This window comes from Candoia aspera, chromosome 3 (assembly GCF_035149785.1).
Source record: "Candoia aspera isolate rCanAsp1 chromosome 3, rCanAsp1.hap2, whole genome shotgun sequence".
Taxonomy (NCBI): Eukaryota; Metazoa; Chordata; class Lepidosauria; order Squamata; family Boidae; genus Candoia; species Candoia aspera.
Genome location: NC_086155.1, coordinates 33,574,089 through 33,594,090, shown reverse-complemented (window position 1 = coordinate 33,594,090; position 20,002 = coordinate 33,574,089). Strand labels below are relative to the sequence as shown.

Below are 20,002 nucleotides of genomic sequence, written 5' to 3'. Positions count from 1 at the left end.
ACACTTGCCTCTATTAATTTTCACAGTTATTTTAATCCCTTTTTCTAGTCTATCAGTATTATTTTGCATTTTGTTTCTGTCTAGACAACATTAAACAAAGGGCAAGTAGTTAGCAAGAATCTTTGATTTTAGGCACATTCAAGAACAAACACAAAGAAAGCAGATTTATGAAAGAGATTATGTTCATCATCCTTAGGAACAGCAAAGCATAACAATATGGTATAAGCAATGCTGTACATGTTGCATGACATTTCAAGCACCTGGCTCTATGTATGCATGTACCTCCACACACCAAAGATGGGCTGAGTATTGTTACCACTATTGTACCATTATGTTTGCTATAGTTCAAACAAAAGAAACAAAAAAAGAGGAAAGCTCTGCTTCAGAGTTCTGCAAATATAAAACAATTGCTTTAGTTCTTAACTGGTGAAAGTGAGTTCTGACATCATTCAAAGATCTGTCCACCTGCTCCAGGTCCAAAAATTCTTGTATATCACTCCTGTGCTACATAAACCTTTTCTGAAGCTGAGGGCCTTAACAGAAAGGAGTTTCTTCGTAAGCATTTTTGAAGCCCAGGCCTGAACTTTTAATCTCTTGCTGCTGTGTATCAGGTCTGTTTCCTTTTGATCAGTCAAGTATTTTATCCAATGTAGAGCAACAATACACCTCAACAGCCAAGTTCACACATAACACTAAGCCATAAAGAGGTGGCTTTTTATTTAATGCAAGATGTGGAATCACCCACTATGGCTTAGCTTTGTGTGAACAAAGCCAGTAGGGCTCGTTCAATGGACCATAGTTTTATTTAATCCTGATTTAGTGCTATATGTCAATGCAGTTAGAGAATAAAAGCTGTACACAGAGTTCAGAGTGCTGACTTTTTGCAAATGAATTGCAGTTCTTGGTGGCAGTGTACATACATGATTTACAGCAGGTTTCAAATACAATTTGCAGCATCTCCATCTAAAATAATGAAGTAGTATCAGAAGATATGAAGGATTTCTGCTTGATATCTTGGGTAGCTATCTGCCTGGGAATGTTTAATTTGGATCCCTGAACTAAGCAGAGGTTTGTACTCAATGGCCTGGACTGCTGCTTCTAACAACTTGGCTGAACACAAAGACTGACAGTATAGCAGTTCCATATGTGAGACTCAACAAGATAAATATAGAGAGAAGACTGCAACAGGAAGCAGAAGAGATGGGTGAAACAGGCTGAAGGAAAAACAGAAAACATCAGAAAACAGAATAAACACATGGTTTATCATGTGCCTGTATGATGGAAGGACTGTGGATATCTCACAAATAATGTATTTCTCAGCACAATTTCCTTATAGAAATAGAAAGCATTTTAATTTATAGATATCTAACTTTTTATCTCTGAATTATGTGTCATTCAATCCTAATCATGTTTACTCTGAAACAGTCCCATTGATTAAAGGGACTTATTCCCACAGTAATACACATAGGACCGCAGATCCAGAATCATGCAGGGAAAGTAGAATACCACTGGCTGTGACATTGAAAGCGTATCATCTGTCATGTTACCATTCCTGTTAATTAAGCAGATGAATGAACAGCACAAAGATGACAGAATAATTCAGAGAGAAATAAATATTCTTGTAGAACACATCCTTACAAAAAGAATAAAGACATTGCAACAGCCAATAAATTACAGAGCAGTTGCAGTTCAAACTCAGGATTATGTTCAAACAGTGGAGAAAGAAAAGTTTTTAAAAAAATAAATACTATGCAGAACAATCCTATGCATGTTTTCATAGAATTTAATATAACTCAGTGGGCCATAACGTCTACTGTTCAGTTTTGCAGCCCATGATCTTAATTTAGTACATTAGCTATAACAGTGCATTAATGGTCCCCTTACTATTTCACACCATGTAAATAATTTTTAATCTACAGAACCAAAGTTATTTGCTCAATGTTATCCATCCATCCATCCAATTTATATGGCCGCCCATCTCATACAGAGTGACTCTGGGTAGCATACAATAAAATAGTAGACATATGATTGCAAAATCACAACTAAACTCAGTAGCATCATTACAAACTAGTTTAATATTACCTGAGTCAATCTTCAGTCATATAATGCTCTTTCTTTCTTGATGCCTACAGCATTCCATACATTATGTGAAGATGCCCTAACCACCTAGAACATTGGCTGAAGAAGAGCCAAAGACTAAGTTTGTATAGTGAATGCTTGTCAGGTGAATGAACACCACTGTTTACTACCCAAAACTGAAAAATTGGTTTTAAAAGCAACTATAAACAATGATACTGTGACTACTCTGTACTTGTTTTAGAATTGTCTCCTGGAGAATTGTTGCATGGTAATATTATTTTGAAACCATCTTCCTTCAAGTTTCATTTCATAAAGGTTCATCCTCATTAAGTGACCCTGGGCCAGTCCCTCTCTCTCAGCCCAACTCACCTCCCAGGGTTGTTGTTGTGGGGAAAATAGGAGGAGGAAGGAGTACACGGTATGTTCACCGCCTTGAGTTATTTATAAAAATAATAAAGGCAGGATAGAAATAAATTAAAAAATTAAAAAGCACAAGAATCATAATGACAAAACTTCAGATTTTTCTTCAATCACTTTTTGTAAAATTTATAAGTACAGATGCCATTTGTAAGTATAGATGCCATGCTTTTATTTTGTCATTACGGTTTTATCTTTCAAACATGAAATAGGTACTTGTCAATAATTTTTAAGAAAGGAATGCCCCAACTTTCCTTTAAAGAAATAATACTGAATTTTACAGATTAAAAATATTCCATGTGGATCAGAAAAAAATTATCTCCCAACAACATGATCTCCACCTTTCTAAATTGTTTACTTAGAGAGAATATTACAATAATATTTATAATGTAGAAATGCTTAATTTGGAACTGTTTCACATCCGGATGTCACAGTCAATATGGCAACACACCATATCTAATTCTGATTTGCCAGTATAAACAAGCATTTGTGGGATCAAAAGTTAACTCTCCAAAATAGAACACTATGAAATAAGAAAAGAGCAAACACATAGAGTTAGTTTGATGGACATAACCCTAGAGATTATTAAGTAAAACTTTCCATTCAGAAATCATCAACATGGTATATGAAGGACTCAGAAAGGTACTATTTTAAGCCATGAGGATTAGTAGCTGAAAGAGACTGATGACAAATTATGGGTTCATCTTTCCAGCTTGAAGAGTAAGCAAAGATAGGCTTGCTTACGAACATGAACCTAGAACATATTTATACTACGCATGAATTCCTGTGTTAAAATACACAATGTTTACAATTTATTGAAGATTCCCCTGTATTCTAGATAATCCATCTTGTTCTGCCAACTTTTTCATAAATTCAGTAATATTTATACTGCATATTATCTTAAATGCAAATTTAGTGATCAAAATCCAAACGTATTTTCATCAAATGGGAAGATGTTCTAGAAATCAAAGACTGACTCAACACTGGTTTCTCAATGGACTTAAAGAGTCAATGACATGACTATTTTAAGAGATTATAAACAATTGAATCAAAAGCTAAGTCACTAAATACTTGAGAATTGGTTTGGAGACCAAACTGAATATAAAGCAGCATAAAGCAGAATATAAACTGAGGAAACAAAGCACTAGGAGATTAAGAAGATATGTAAGCAGTCTGAATGAAAAATAACTTAGGTCACTGTTAGCATCAAAAGACAGTAAAAACAGTATGATTTGGAATGAATGAGCTTTTATTGCAGTGATTTGGACCAAGATCTCAAGGAGACCACATTTTAAAGTAAACCCTGATGTGAAAGCACCCTACTGTTCACGCAAAGAACAAATTTAACTATTAACTGGATCCTATGTTCATCTGGGTTGTAAATGTAGTCAGGAAGCTAAATATGTATGAAGAAAATAATATAAGCTTGGAAGAAGATTGTGGAAGAAAATTCCATAGATAGTAAGGGAAATTTGACATCCACTAACACTTTCCCTAATACTGAACTTCAAAAGAAAAAGGGAGAAGCAGCTGAAACACTGAGGCCCTCCTCTATCATAAGAGCTACCGCAGAGCTTCACACTAGGCAAGGGTAGCAAGGGACTATACAGAGTTATTAGCCATACTCCGCTTGACAATTTCCTAAATTATCCATTCTAAGCAACAAAAGTAGAATATCATCCCCAGTGGTTTTTTTCCTTTTGCTTTCCAAGAATAACATCTAATGAGATAAAGATCTGTGATTACAGATATTGCTATAAAGATAGGAAATCTTATTATGCAGCATCAACACATATGCACTCAGAAATCTAAAAAAGCAAAAGTTTTAGATAAAAAGTGTGGATGGTGCTACCTAAAAAAAATCATTCCAACTACCTCTGGGGAACACTCTAGAGATACATTACCATTGTATTTGAGGTTGAATTCTACTAATTAATCAGCCAAGTCTACTTTTTAACACTCCTTTAACAAATAGCTATTGAGCAGATCCTAGTCTTTAAAAATCACTTTCTTTAAATGCTTTTTAGACTGTCAGTTGAGCATTTGATTTATTTTTTTTTTAAAGTTTTAGAATGTCCTTTATTTTACTTGGAGTATTTTCTTTTAAAAATAACTTAGTAAGCTCCTGGATGTAGAACAAAATAGAGGTGCAAAGTCCCAACATCACGGTAAGGTCTGACACTATTCCAACTGTACCAGAATTGTTTCAAGCACAGAACAACCATCTTTCATACCCTTCTGAGCATTTGCTTCAGAATCAGAACTCAAAGTTGAAACAGCCCTTTTCAAACTCAAATCAGTTATTTCAAATTTGTAATGTACTCTACACTGCTATCATTAACATGATTAAAAGCCACTCAAAATAGAAAATAAGAAAACAATTAAGTCAATCCATAGCATGTAGTGTCATTAGAAGACATGCAGAAAATATTCAGCCAAAATTAGCATTTTGATCTTCAAGTACAATAGCTGCAATCCTATAAACATGCTTACCTCAAAGTATACCAAGGATAATTAAATGCTTCTGAATAAGCATGAATAGGATTATTCTATAAAATATAGTCATCACTTCTCTGGACTAGGAATTTGATGATCCAGCAAAATTTAGGCCACATATAAGCAACAAGTTTATGAAAAGGAACAAACTTAAGAAGAAAAATATTTACCCATTTTTTATATTTTAGTGGCCCTGTAAAACCCATTGCTTCTATTATCTTCGTTAAAGTGCCTACTTTCTCTTCAGATGGCTGTGCAGAACCTCTAAAAACCTATAACAAAAAGATAAGTTACAAAACTCACAATTCGATTCATAAATTTCCAAACAGTTAAAGATATATTCAGCTCTAAATGCCATATCTGAATTGGTAGCAATTTTCCTATTTTTTTTCCCTTTCAATAACTGTTTTTGCAAAAATGAAACAAAAAGATACTTTCCACCTATATGTTGAATCCAATGCATGTGGACCAGAGAGGAATCAACAAAAATCTGTTCCATCTGTACTAGGTTTCATATATCTGCCCCTGCTGCACTGTGAGTTGAATCCCAATGAAATAAGTTGAAACTGACACAGTAAATGGCATCCACCATTCTTTATTCCACACTCCATACAGCAGACATTTTGCTTTTGATATATGACTAAACATATTCTTGTAATTGGGATTCTTTGGGGAAAAAGTGGAGAGGCACCAATACTATTGGTCACATCTGCACCTGAATATAGAAGCTCTCAAGTTCGATAAGATATGTTTGCCATCTTTCTCTTTTCCACCAATAGCTATATATCATTTAAAATCCCACATAGAATAAAGGAGACACTGTCTATTCTTAACTTCACAAGATGCATCTCTAAATACTTCTGAAGTATTCAAAATCTGGATCCTACCTTGTCATTCTATGAATGAAAGAATTTATTGAGAAAAATATGTGGCTTATAAAAGTCTTCCACAACTCCAATAGCATTTCTGCTGTTACTGCTGGGAAGGTAGAGAATTAATATTTACTTTCTAGATTTTGTAGACTACCCCAATCTGGAGACTTTGAGTGGTATCAACAGATAAAAAAAAATCAAGTAACATTGATAAAAAAGAAGCTCCCCCAAAGGGATGCCACAAAACATTAAGGTTAATGGAAAAATAAAGTTGATTTGACCGCCTTAAGAAAGGCTGGGAGGAAGACTGCTGTACAAACCTCTGAAGATAGAGTTCCAAAGCAGATAGAGTTCCAAAGAATGGGAGCCACAACCAAAAAGGTCTGCTGTCTGGTCCCCTCTAACCACTCATGGAGAGAACTCTCAGAAGGACCCCTTGAAATGTTACTACTGTAGATACCTGCCACTAGCTACAATGGTGGCATAATTGCCTAGGACAGCTGTTTTAATTAGTTACAATAAATACACATGAAGACCTGCAGTTCTGTCTGTAGGCTCTTGCTGCTTTCATCAAAATGATCAAAAAGAGTCTCTTTTTATAATGAAGCTCCATCCATTTGGGTCATGTGCATGACATCACAACACACATAACAAGTGCCAGGGGTTGTGTCACAACACTATCTGCATCACTTTGATCCCCACTACCCCTCTGCGGATGCCCCTGGAGACCCCTGTCCCTACCTATATAGCTGCTTTTCACTAGTCCATGGATGCCTCTGTCTCTAGAATGAGCAAAGCACTGCTCAACAAGAATCAGGGACACTGCATTAACAGCCCTTACATTACAGTTTCCTTATGAAGATCCAACAAACTGGGAAACCCCTTTGAAAATCATTAAGCTATAATGGTAGCCTCTAAAATTAGGCACATATCTCCTACACAAATCCAGAAATCTCCAGATCCAATAAGACCCCAGCCCTAGCCCAGTATATTAGAACAGCATAGTTATAGTAGAAAACTTCACTTTGTCCTGACCTTTGTGTGATGAAATGTTCTGTTTGGTTGTTTTATGGTCCTGATGCTTTGTATTAAACCACAGCAAATTTTGGTTAACTGTAACTGGCCACTGTTGTGTCTCTAATAAGACAACAAAAAGAAAGGGTGTAAGCGTACAAAAAATAGCATGGAAGAGACACATTGTTAGCTTAAGAGATAACATAAGCCTGCAATGGAGTCAACTTATAGAAGTTGAGATCAGAAAAGTCAACAAAGTCTTCAAATCTATGCAAATGAGCCCATTACAGATTTGTTCACAAATGAAAAAATGACAAATATACATTGAAAGAGAAAAAAAAAACCTCAGTCTTGTCAAAGTGCTGTAGGCTCACATAAACATTACCTTTGATTGTTACCCAAAATCATGTTATCTCTACCTCCAATTGACTATAATTCTCAATTTTTTATCCAAGATACTCCCATTAACGCCCTAATCTATCCTTTCCTAACCAATGTGGCATGTACTTTTTCAGGTTTGATGTGATATTGTCACAAATTTCAATTATTTAGCTTATAGTGAAGAACAATGTTCTGCATAGCACAGCAGATAAAACTGGTCTTCAGGAATTATAATGGCAAGTACAGCAAGCCACACCAGGATCAAATTATTCAGCAGACTAAAGCCACAGAAAGCACTTCTTTCAGTGTTCCCACAACATTCCCTAACAACACAGTGCACTTTGATAAAGTTTATTTTATTTATTTATTAATCAAATTTATCACTGCCCATCTCCCAAAAGGGACTCATTCTTGCAGCTATACCTGTAAAAATATGTTAGCCAGCAAGTTCCATGGAGCGTTCTGCCCCATTATGGTTGAGCTCCTACCTGGAGAGAACCATGGAGCAACCTGCCCCACTGCTGTTGAGCTAATGTTGTTTGTATCAGTCCACTGCATAATGCAATCCAGTGAGGTTCTCTAGTGCGGTGTATCTAGAAAAAGGAAATGAAAAGGAATATATACCAATGATCACTCTTATTGGACACAATTTAAATTAAAAATAATGTATGTTTTAGTCCCATGTTTGCATAATTCGGTAAAAGATAAATGTACTGGTTTTCTGAAAATTCTGAATTTCCTGAGCATATTGCAACCATATGAATTCTCAAGACATTCAATTAGAGTTTGAAGTGACAAATTATTAATCAGATTGTATCCCATTAACTTTTCAGTGCATGTTTAATGTTGTTAGTTGGGGATTTTTGGCATGCATTTACCTCATGAATCTCAGAAAAAACATTTCATGTTTTTAATGGAATAGCATGCAATGATACATGAAAGTAATTATATATTCTCTTCTGCATTAATATATCTATTTACATTAAGTACAAATTGATATGCACCCTATTGTAGTTCTGATATGTGCCTAAGCCATCAAATATCTTGCCACTAAATTATACCCTAAAAGGAACACTCATTTTAAGACAACAGTAATTTCATAAAGATTATAAACTATTCAATAGGTTATCGGCTGTAAATAAGACCCACTAGATCAAGAACATTTCTAGTTTCTGTTGTATAAATACCACTGTACTGAGTTATTCTATGTATTCTATGATGTATTATATTTTATAATGCAATAAAACAATTAATTTGGAGGAAAAAGCCTATCAGAGTGTGAGAAAACTAAAATGAAATAAGATACTAACATAATTAAAAATGCTGCATAGCCATTAATGGTGATATTCAAAATAAACAAACAAGCCCTCACAACATACAGCTTCCATATAAAAGCATCTTTAAGATTCAGTATCAATTACGACCAGCTAGAGCCAGAATATCTCACAATATAAAGCTAAACATGAAGGCTGTAATTGCAGTGGTAATAAGATAAATAGTCACATTACTGAATATGAAAAGATCCACTTACATTAACTGCAGTATTAGGAAAGGTGCAAAGGGGCATTGGACACAACAGATATTAACTGAGGCAATTATAACTGGTTTTAGGTGATTTAGTTTAGTCAAATTATTCCTTGCCTTAGGCTGTGCATGTCATTGCACATCTCACTCACTAATATATATTTATATCACACATTAACTAATGTGGTATAATATGGGCAACCTGCCTTGCCAAGAGTAAATTAAGATAAATGTTCTTATTTCTTCCAGCCTTTAATAAATATAGCTGCTATAAGAAGTTCCAAGGAAGCATATAAGCTGGAACTATTGAGCAACTAGCAGGCAAAAGGGAGAACCAATACAAAAGTGGTTAGAGGAATGTACAGACATGAAAAGAGTAGTGGGAGTGCCAAACAAATGTAGAATTAACCATCTCCATTGATATTTCAAAACCAAGATGATCGATGTTCATCAGTATCATAGAGATATAAAATTAAATGTGTCAATTTTTATGACAATTACTGTTCAGCTCAATAGTTCTGCGTTACATTTTAAACACTACCCAAGCCGTGGGGATTAATTTAGCCTACCAACTCAACCCCGTAGAGGTTATGAACAACTCCACCTCCTCCTCCCCAGCAAAGGTTATTCCACAGCCACAGGACTCCCACGGCGACCCCACAGTTCTGAAAAATCAGGGGAACGTACTTAGGCCGGCAGCCCCCTTCCTTCCTCCGACTCGCAGCTTTCCGACATGAAACCGATCCTACGGCGTGGGGTTGCAATTCATACACCCGGTTCGCTCTTGACTGAGCAACAAAGAATGACAGACCCCCAAGCAACCCCTTGGGAAGCATCTAAACAGCGGACCGTCTGTCCCTCAGGAGCAGCGGCTCGGCTAGTTTTATGAAAAAAGCTCCCAAAGACAGGTCATGCACCCAACTCACCACGACTCTCACCAGCGCCGCCATCTCCCTCGCGGGACGCGCTTCCGTTTCCGCGGAACGTCCAAGTTCTTCCGTTTCTCCGCCGCTGCCGGGAATTGCAAGAAAGCGCGTTCTGGCCGTCGTGGATAATGGCGTAATCGAACCGCGTCTCCACGGAGATGGTTTTTAGAACAGCTCCCTTCGCCCGAGCTCTGAGGGGAGCTGGGCTGCCAACCGCTGCATGATCCTCAGCCAGCTGGAGGCCATCAGGGCGAGGAAGACTGTTGTAGTCCTCTTTTTTTATCCCTCCGTGGTCGTGGTTTCCTATCCGTGGCACCCTAGAGAAGCGTGCTGATGCCTGGGGATGTAAATTGTGCCGCCACTCGCGCTTGTGGGGAAACTGGAAGAGAGAGTTCTTCTAGGGGAAAAAAAGAGGAATCGGGAAAGGGGAGGGTGTAGTTTTCTTCTGAAATGGTCCTTGCCATGTGCTGTTCTGGCTTGAAGCCTCCAGGAGCAGAGGAGGCAAAAAGGTTCCTGAAAGAATGTGCAGAATACCTGTTTTCGTTATGAGCCTGACACTGAATAATTCTCCTCTGGATGCAATAAGGCAAGGCCTAGCACCAGCTAGATGGATTATCATTTAGTCTGGTCCTGGTTTGGTGGCCTTGAAAGCATTGTGATCCACGATGGGTAGTACTTGCTGAGGCCGTGTGCTCCCACCATCTCCTCTGTCCCTGAGGCTGCTATAAGGGTCAAGGAGCAGATGCAGTGAAGAAAATTGGGGAAATTCTAAAAGGAATCAAGATCTGCTTGGAAGATTGCTAGAATTAGCACACTTGTTGCTGATGTAAAGATTCTAAAGGTCTAGTGGTTAAGGCACTGGGCTAGAAACCAGGAGACTGAGTTCTAGTCCTGCCTTAGCCAAGAAAGCCGGCTCCGTGACTTTGGGCCAGTCATTCTCTCTCAGCCCAACTCATCTCACAGGGTGGTTGTGGGGAAAATAGGAGGAGAAGGAGTATTAGGTATATTCCTCACCTTGAGTTATTTATAAAAATTATAAAGGCAGGATACAAAAAATTAAAAAATGGCTGCATCACAATGTTCCTGTTTGTGTTGCATATCACGTGGGATGGGAACTCCCTGTGCCCAATCCTATAAGTATGTGCTCGAACTTCTGGGGGTTACATCCCAGCACATGTGGAGCATATCAGGTTGGGAAAAGCTGCTGCATGTACTTAGGAATAACTTTATTTAATGAGGCTTACTTTCAAATGTGTGTCTCTGTAGCACTGTAACCACTACTGAGTTGAAAGGTTTGCTCCTCATACCATGGTTTGTGGAATATTAGTTTCACATAACATGCTAAACCATAAACTGATTTACAAGCCATAATGGCTGGGTTCACATGCTAATCCAGCACCAAGTAAAGCACATGATAACTTAATGAGATATACATCTCAAGCTGTGGTACAAAACAAAATGAATGCACATGTATTGTACTTTCATAATGTGTCTTCCATCTAACATGTGCATCATGAGCAAATATGAATTCATATTCCCCATAGTTTATGAATCAGTCTAGCAATCTCCACAGTGGGTGGAGGGGGCACAAAGGGAGCAGTCACTGATTTCAGTATTGTAGTCACAATGTTGTGACCCAAGTCCTCATGTGTTGCAATGTGGCATGCATGCCCAAATGGGTCAGAACTTGCAGTGCAGTGTTAGTATTAATTAGTAACACCTTCTAGATATGAACCCAAAAGATACATGATTCTTTTAATTTTTTTTTCAGTCAGTACATAGGTTATGTTTAGTGCTGTTACCCAATCTGCTGAAAGCTAAGGAGGAACTCACATTCTACATTGTGCTTTGCGTAACTGTAATTAGTGACTATATCATAGTGGCTAGGTTCATTTATAATGCTAAGTCACAAATCATGGCTTACAAGCCATAATGGATTCATTTACACATTATGCAAAAAATAAAACCATATTAAACATAATCTATATACTAAAAGTCTCGTGTCTGTTTGTTACCTTTAACTGGGCAAAATGGTGTGTCGTAGACTAACAATTTTTGAACCAAGGTACCTCAAATAGGCTGACCTACAAAATGCATCCAAAATGCAGGATCCTTGACCCCCATGGAATTGAAATTTTATAAAAAAAAATTGACCTAATACAGAATGTCATAAAACATTTCCTGTTAACTCCTGATGTTTGACTGTGGTATACAGTTCAATATGAATGACATGGGCTATTTTCAAGGCAGATAAATCTCTGAATATCTCCCTGAATTTTTAAGAACTTTTTCAGTGAAGGCAGTGTTGGCCACAAGACGTGGTAGTTTATTAGCCCAAAGGTCAATCCAATAAGACTCTGGACATGAGAAAACTTCTCCATTTTATTTGGTAGCAAGTGAAATGGGATTCCTCTCCCAAAAGAGGAACCCTGAACTTCTCAAAAACCAAGCATTTAATACTTTTTCAAGAAGGAGTGGTTACAAGCAAAAAGCAATAATTGGATAATTTTTGCCACAATGCTCTCAGATATCTCAGGTATGCATACATTTGTGTTTTTACCTAATATAGCTACATCTTCCACCTAAGATTTTTTCCCATCTCTGGGAGTGGAATTACATAATGTAAGGCGTGCTTTTTACCATGCTAATGATCTGTCGGGCTACTTTTGGACAAGATATCTCTTATATGTGCATGCTTGCATTCTTTTCTTGGCTCTGTGTTTTTTCAACCTTGCTATCTCCCCTCCATCTCTGCTGCCCATGTTATCTCTACTGTCAGGCATAAATCAGCATTCCTTTACAGCTGTACCATCTTCTCTGGTAGACATCAAACAGGTTTTGCAATTGCAACACTGGCTTTTCTGATCAACCCCCCCCCCCTCAGCAGTACAGAAGGCAGTTCTAGCCCAATGAAGCTTTGCCATTGTTGAAGGTATTGGGGAATCTGGTAAGGAAATATCTCTGAAATGATGACCCAATGGGTCACAGGTTGTCTAGTATAACATTAAATGTGATTGTCAGTAGTTGTACAGATGTAGCCCAGTTTAGTTCATAGCAGGAGCATCTACAAGGGGGTTTCAAGATGTCAACTGCAATGCATGCCCAAAAGGATAGAGCTTCAATCAGTTGTAACTGCCATCTTGATTTTTTTGACCTCCCTATGGATACCACTGGTTCATGGAACTGTAGAGTTGGAAGGTACCACAAAGATCATCTAGACCAACACTCTTCAATTAAGCTTACTCCCAGGTAAGGATGTAGCTGCAATACAACCATAACCAGATGGCTTTGCCCACATTTAAAAGTTTGCAACAGTGCTGAAAAAAGATAATCCCTTCACTTTCACCTCCCCACTTCGGCTTATAAAAAAGGGAGTTTTGCACATCCCTTCTTATAAACAAGTTATCCCCAAGAAAAGGTTATAATTTGTCCTTTACCTTGTATTTATTCATTTTTAGCAAAAACACACAAATTGCTATGTTCTTAGCTGTTGCTCAAGCAAGGTGCAAAAGTTTTGGATGCAAAGGCAGTATTTCATCCTAAATTACAGATTTTGCCATTAATTGTCTGCAAAAACATCATACTTGTTTCCAGTATCAGGTGGGTTGATAAAATGGGTATTAATAAGCATGCCCTGAAAAAGGGACAAATAAAAAGGAAAGTAAGAGGATTTATGCTGTTCAAAATAAGTGTACTGATTTCAATTTAGGCTTGGATTGTGCTCCAGGATAGTTTTGCTCTGGGGTTATGCTTTGAAAAATTCAGCAAGACCAGAAAAAAATTGATATGCACGTTAAGCTTTTGTAGAAATGCAAGGGACAGCAAAGTAGGAATGATGCTCATAATAAGGTTTGAAATTAATTTCATGTTTTAGCCAACTTAAACCTCGCTGAGATCAACAACATAGTGTTGCACATAATAAAGGTCAAGTTAACAAAATAGATCCAGAATAACCTAAATAATTAACAGCTTTTAGATTCAATTTCAAGGGCAGGTTAGATAGGAATTTTATGGAAGACTGGGTGACAGTAACACCTATATAGTATCATTAACATGGTTAATGAATATTAATTATATTAATGGTCCATGAATATTAACATGGTTCAGTGAGTAATAGGGTAAGTGGTCAAAGTTTATAAGACAAATTCTTACATTTAAACTACATTGAACATGGTGTACATCCTGGTCTTGGAAGTAAGATTTTGGGTTTGGCGAAATCCTTGGGAGAGTTTAAGGGGATGGGAAAATGCTTACAGTGTTCTTAGGTTCTTGGTTTTGGGGAAAATATTTGCTTTCTATATTCCTGATTGTTAGAATGTGGTTACCAAAAAGCTTAACTAGAAAAGAAATTATAAATATAATGTACATACTTGATAATTTAAAACCTTATTTATCAAATTTATACACTACCCATCTCACTATGGAAGTGACTCTGAGCAGCTTACAAATAAAAGGTCATTAAATCATATAAAACCATATAAAAAGAACAAAAAATACAAAATTAAAAGAGAAGAACTAAAACAAAAAGGCAGAGAGAGCATCTTCAAACCACCAACCAATTAATGCTTCATGTCGGAAAATATCTCCAGTGAATATATTTTGTTTTAATAATGTCTCAGGAATTTTATACAGGGAGCACTGTATCCCACAATCCCACTGAAAAAAGTGACTTACAACCAGTCCTTGCACTTATGATTGTTGCAGCATCCCCACAGTCACATGATCACAATTTGGGAGCTTGGCAACCGTCGCACATTTATGATGGTTGCACTGTCCCACAGTCACGTGATCACCATTTGCGACCTTCCCAGCTGGCTTCTGACAAGCAAAGTCAATGGGGAAGCCTAGCAGGAGGTCGCAAGACATGGTCACATGATGTCTTGCTTAACAACTGGGTGATTTGCTTAACAACTGCAACCGGGACTGCCAGAACTGCCATCACTAAGTGGGGCAGTCATGTGATGTTTTATTTAACAACTGCTTCACTTGCAATGGAGTTGCCAATCCTAATCAGGGTCATTAAGCAAGGATTACCTGTACTTGGAAAGTTGAACCAGAAAAAGTGGTAGCTAGATTGCATTCTGCATTCTGTTTTTCCTGAAACAGGTTATTTGTCACTGTTTTTTGTGTAAGAGAGGAACTGACCTTTTTGTTTGATGTAGCAGCTATATAGAAGGTATCTTTGCAGTTGGAAGTAAGCTTGTGGAACGGCAGAGCCTAAGGTGACAGAGTTTAGTGACAGAGCAGAAGGTTCCCATGCAGGAAATACAAAGACAGTCCCTGACATCTCCAGTTTAAAAAAAGAATCAGGTAGCGGGTAATGGAAGAGATCTGTGCCTGAGACTCTAGAGAGCTACTGCTGAACAAAATCAACAATATTGGGTCAGATAAATAATCTGATTTATTATAAAACATCCTCCAATGCCTGTTACTATTGTCAGAGATTAGTGTTTTAGTCCCGGTCTGGACAAATTTAATACTTTCCAGCTGCTTGAGCTACGTCTTCCGTAATCATCAGTACTGAAGAAAGCACAGTTGATTTTTGCAGCTGAATGGAAAAGAATGCCACCTTGTTCTTCATCCCAGATAGCCAAATCTTCACAGGCTTTGTTCTGGGGAATTCTAAAATATACACATGCTTAAAAGCTACAGCACAGATTGTCAGGTCTATTCACTTTATCTGACTGCAGCCCAACAACTATTTAAAGTGGACTGGAGATAAGGGATTATAGAAGTCTATCCAATGGCAAACTTCTGTATTCCACCTAAAATAACTTGCTTTGATCACATGATGTACAATGCAAGGTTAAGAAGGTTGAAGTACCATCTATGAGAAAACATTTTCCAGATTTTGGCGTTCTCCTGGTAATATGCAAGTGCAATTAAAACATCCTGGAAATACAGAATACAGTACCCTATTCAAAGCTTGTTGTATGAGCTGAACTCCCTTCATTGATAGGTTTCCAAAACACACAGCTGCAATAATCTTTAACCAGGGCAGGGAATAAATTAAGTCTGAACACCTCCTTTACATATAGTGTGTACAGTGTGCAGAGATGTACGCTGCATAACCTCTTATTGGTAATGGAAAACTATAGCAGGCAGGAATGGAAAACCGGCTGAACCGGCAAAGGTTTTCTCCTTTCAACAGCACTCAGATGAGAAGCAGTGTGTGATTAAGTAGCTGAATTACTCTGATGCCTGTTACTGAAACAATGTCTGCTGAAGTCGTCAAACCTTCCAGTTAGGCATCATGCCAAAACATATTCAGGAATTGACAGGGAGGGATGAAATGGCCAGAACATCATGCTGGGCAGGTAGCAGCAAACAGAGCCTCCACAGATGATCAGCTAAAGTAAATAAATGTGCTATTCAACAGGAGCAGTAGGAACCATTAGCTGAAAGGGAAAAATTTCCACTTTCCTCTTGTGATATTTGCTTCATCCTTTGCTTCTAAGTCCACTCCTGAGATGGAAACCTCAAGACAGATGCTCTCCAAATAATTTAGTGAAATGTGCAGTAGTGACCTCTGCCCAGATACGTTTTTGTTTTATCATTCCCAGCTGCGCTGACCAGAGAAACAAGACAAAAGAATCTTAAAACACACAGATTTCAACATTCTTAAAGTATATAAAAACTATATTTTATAGTTTTTATAGCTTTTAATGATGATAGTTTTATATGTATTTATTGGTTTTCTTTTTAATTGAGTGTTGTATGCTGCCCAGAGTCACTCTCTGTGAGATGGGCGGCTATATAACTATGACACAATAAATAAATAAATAAACAAGCATGTTTTAATCGAATTTAATGATATAGATCCAAATTTATTAAGCAAGTAGATCAAAATCTCAGTGAACAGAACAGAGTTCAGGCACCACATACTTAGAATTAAAAATGCATAGCAATATGATCATCATTTATTAATAGGTAATGTCTGTAATTCAGTGTTAAAACCTAGTTTGGTCTCAACATTCAGTCTTATTTAATGCTGTTCAAATCATCATTCAGTTACCTAACAGACTTTCAAGGTTTTATTTTAATTTCTGGATTTTCATTAATTATATTAATGGAATAGTATAGGTGGGAGAAGCACAATTTGAGATCCAAGTTGCATGTGTCCTATTCACGTCTTGGGTGTGCCTCCCAAAAGCACCTCTAAAATTTTGTGCCAACTGTAATTTTCAGTTTGACAGAAAATGAAAATTATTTAATACATGGAAAATAATTGTATTATTTATCCTGGCTTTGCCTACATTGTCCCAGTCCTGCTTGCACTCTGGAGTGCAGTCTCCAGATATTGGCTTAGAAAAGATTGAGCACCCTAGCTTAGGTAGACTGCCCAGAATCATTTAGGAGTTGGTCTGCCTATAAATAAATAAATATAGCTATTTCTAACAAATTAACCCAAATGCTACTTAAATAAAGGCTGTGTTAATCCAAACTGTAATAAGATACAGTGGTCAAGATGAATACCATAGTGTCAGTAGAATAATTAATGTTTGGAAATACAAGATCCCTTCCTCCTTACATTAAAGCAGCATGATTTAAGTGCCAGTTGCTTGGAAACAACAAAGAAAATCCTGCATATATGTTTTCTGGACACATCTGGAATGTTGAACTTAGGTCCTTGACCTGACTCAGCAGGGCTCTTCTTATATATCTACATGTCCTTTGTTGTTACTCTACTAACAGTTCATGAAGTCATATTGTGAAAATCTTTCAGGCTCTGTCTATCAGCATGAGCCTCATGCTAAATTCACTTTTGGAGCAAGAGAGCTAATTTTAAATGGACAGATTTTATTTTAACCAGGATTTTCCTTCTGTTTTTTTGGGACAATAGAAGCTAAAATCATTGTACTCTTTTTGATGATAATAAAGTTCAAAACATATGCGTTAATGAACAAAGGTGCACATATACAGTATAAGTCACTAGAAATATTACTAGCATTTAATGGGGCTATGTGGAAAAGTAAATAGTGAAGCAACTATCAGGTGAACATCAAAGCACAGAGAAAAAGATCTGCTAATTTTGATGCTGCAGGCAAGTTATCTTGGGAAAGATACAAGTAGGAATAGGATTTCTCAGGATCCAATTAAGTGACTTCTTCTCTTTCCCGGCATCCGCAAGTCACATAGTTTAAGAGGTGCCTAAATTCTTATCAAAGGCTATAGTGAGTTGGTAGCTGCTAGAACAAGAAAAGGCTAGGAAATTTCCCGCCTAGGTATGGCCCAAAGATAGCAATGTATGTATACATACAGGGCTGCAACTGGGGGGGGGGGGCAAGTGTGGCATATGCCCTGGGCGCCACGCTGGGGATGCATAAAAATGAGCGCTGTGGATGCACCAAAATGGGTGCGGAATCCATGTTTGCCCCGGGTGACACAGACCCTAGTTGCGGGCCTGTATACATACCTGGAAATAAAGTACTATTGCTTGTAATGGGACTTAAAATAGGAAAGTTGACATTTATGAAGTTTGGCTTTATTGAGCCTGGGGTTCGGCAAAGAGAATCATGCTGTGTTAGGTGGAAGAAAAGTTACACTATTGATGTTAAAGAATGGATACAAGATATGTGTTTCTTACTGGTTTTTGAAATGTCCTTTCATTGAAAAAATAAGAAAATAGAGCAATAGGTTTCTATATGATCTAGATGTAATGGTATGTTAAAGATTTGATTTACTTTTATATTACTAGTATATGGATATCTCTTTTTTTCAATTGTAGTACATTTTAATTACTGTGATTTATTTCTTCTTTGAAATCACTGTTTTATTATTTATTTATATTTCAAATTTCTATCACCACCCATCTCCCTCAAAGGGGGACTCTGGGCGGTTTACAACACAATAAATAAATTAAAACCATAAAACAGAGATTGCAATAGAAAATATCTGTTAGGACAATATCATTATAAATAGATAAATATACGACCCTTGTGGCGAAAAGCTCTCATTCAATGGGGAGGGCACTACAGCACCAACCAGCCCCAGGAAGAGCTTAGATTATTATTATTATCATCATTAATTATTTAAATAATGATATAAATGAATTAAATTTAAACAATTTAAATTGTATTTTCTTCAGCAAAGGATCGTTACCTTGTCGTGGTGCTGGAGCTTGAGCACTTCAATGATGCCACGAGCTAAACCGTGAAGGGCCACCCAAGATGGGAAGGTCATGACAGAGAGGTCAGACTAAATGTGATCCCTGGGGAAGGTAATGGCAACCCACCCCAGTATTCTTGCCGTGAAAACTAAATGGATCAGTACAACCAGAGATATGTCGGTATAACATCGGAAGATGAGACCCCCAGGTCGGAAGATGGTCAAAATGCTACTGGGGAGGAACAGAGGATGAGTTCAACTAGCCCCAGACGTGATGACGCAGCTAGCTCAAAGCCGAAAGGACGGCTAGCGGCCGACGGTGCTGGTGGTGAACGGCGAATCCGATGTTCTAAGGATCAACACACCATTGGAACCTGGAATGTAAGTTCTATGAGCCAGGGCAAATTGGATGTGATTATTGGTGAGATGTCAAGATTAAAGATAGACATTTTGGGCGTCAGTGAATTGAAATGGACTGGAATGGGCCACTTCACATCAAATGACCACCAGATCTACTACTGTGGACAAGAGGACCACAGAAGAAATGGAGTAGCCTTCATAATTAATAGTAAAGTGGCTAAAGCAGTGCTTGGATACAATCCAAAAAATGACAGAATGATCTTAATTTGAATTCAAGGCAAGCCATCTAACATCACAGTGATCCAAATATACGCCCAACCACAGATGCTGAAGAAGCTGAAGTAGATCAGTTCTATGAGGATCTGCAGCACCTACTGGACAATACACCTAAAAGAGATGTTATTTTCATCACAGGAGACTGGAATGCTAAGGTGGGCAGTCAAATGACACCTGAAATTACAGGTAAGCATGGCCTGGGAGAACAAAACGAAGCAGGACATAGGCTGATAGAATTTTGCCAAGACAACTCACTCTGCATAACAAACACTCTCTTCCAACAACCTAAGAGAAGGCTTTATACATGGACTTCACCAGATGGACAACACCGAAATCAGATTGACTACATCCTTTGCAGCCAAAGGTGGTGGAAATCTACAGTCAGTAAAAACAAGACCTGGAGCTGACTGTAGTTCAGATCACAAACTTCTTCTTGCACAATGTAGGATCAGACTAAAGAGATTAGGGAAGACCCACAGATCAGCTAGATATGAGCTCACTAATATCCCTAAGGAATATGCAGTGGAGGTGAAGAATAGATTTAAGGGA

At 37.6% G+C, this 20,002-nt stretch overlaps 1 protein-coding gene across 1 annotated transcript in view; it reads right to left on the bottom strand.

The window, feature by feature from the left end:
- LOC134493055 (ubiquinol-cytochrome-c reductase complex assembly factor 1) overlaps nt 1-9,774 on the bottom strand; it is a 39,433-nt gene extending 29,659 nt beyond the window's left edge. The window contains exons 1-4 of the mRNA XM_063297304.1: nt 9,710-9,774; nt 7,748-7,852; nt 6,900-7,001; nt 5,163-5,264 (exon numbers count right to left, since the gene is read on the bottom strand). Of these exons, the coding sequence (XP_063153374.1) occupies nt 5,163-5,264; nt 6,900-7,001; nt 7,748-7,852; nt 9,710-9,733 (333 nt within the window). The 5' untranslated portion in view covers nt 9,734-9,774. The remainder of the gene's footprint in view (nt 1-5,162; nt 5,265-6,899; nt 7,002-7,747; nt 7,853-9,709) is intronic.
- Between the last annotated feature and the right edge of the window lie 10,228 nt (nt 9,775-20,002).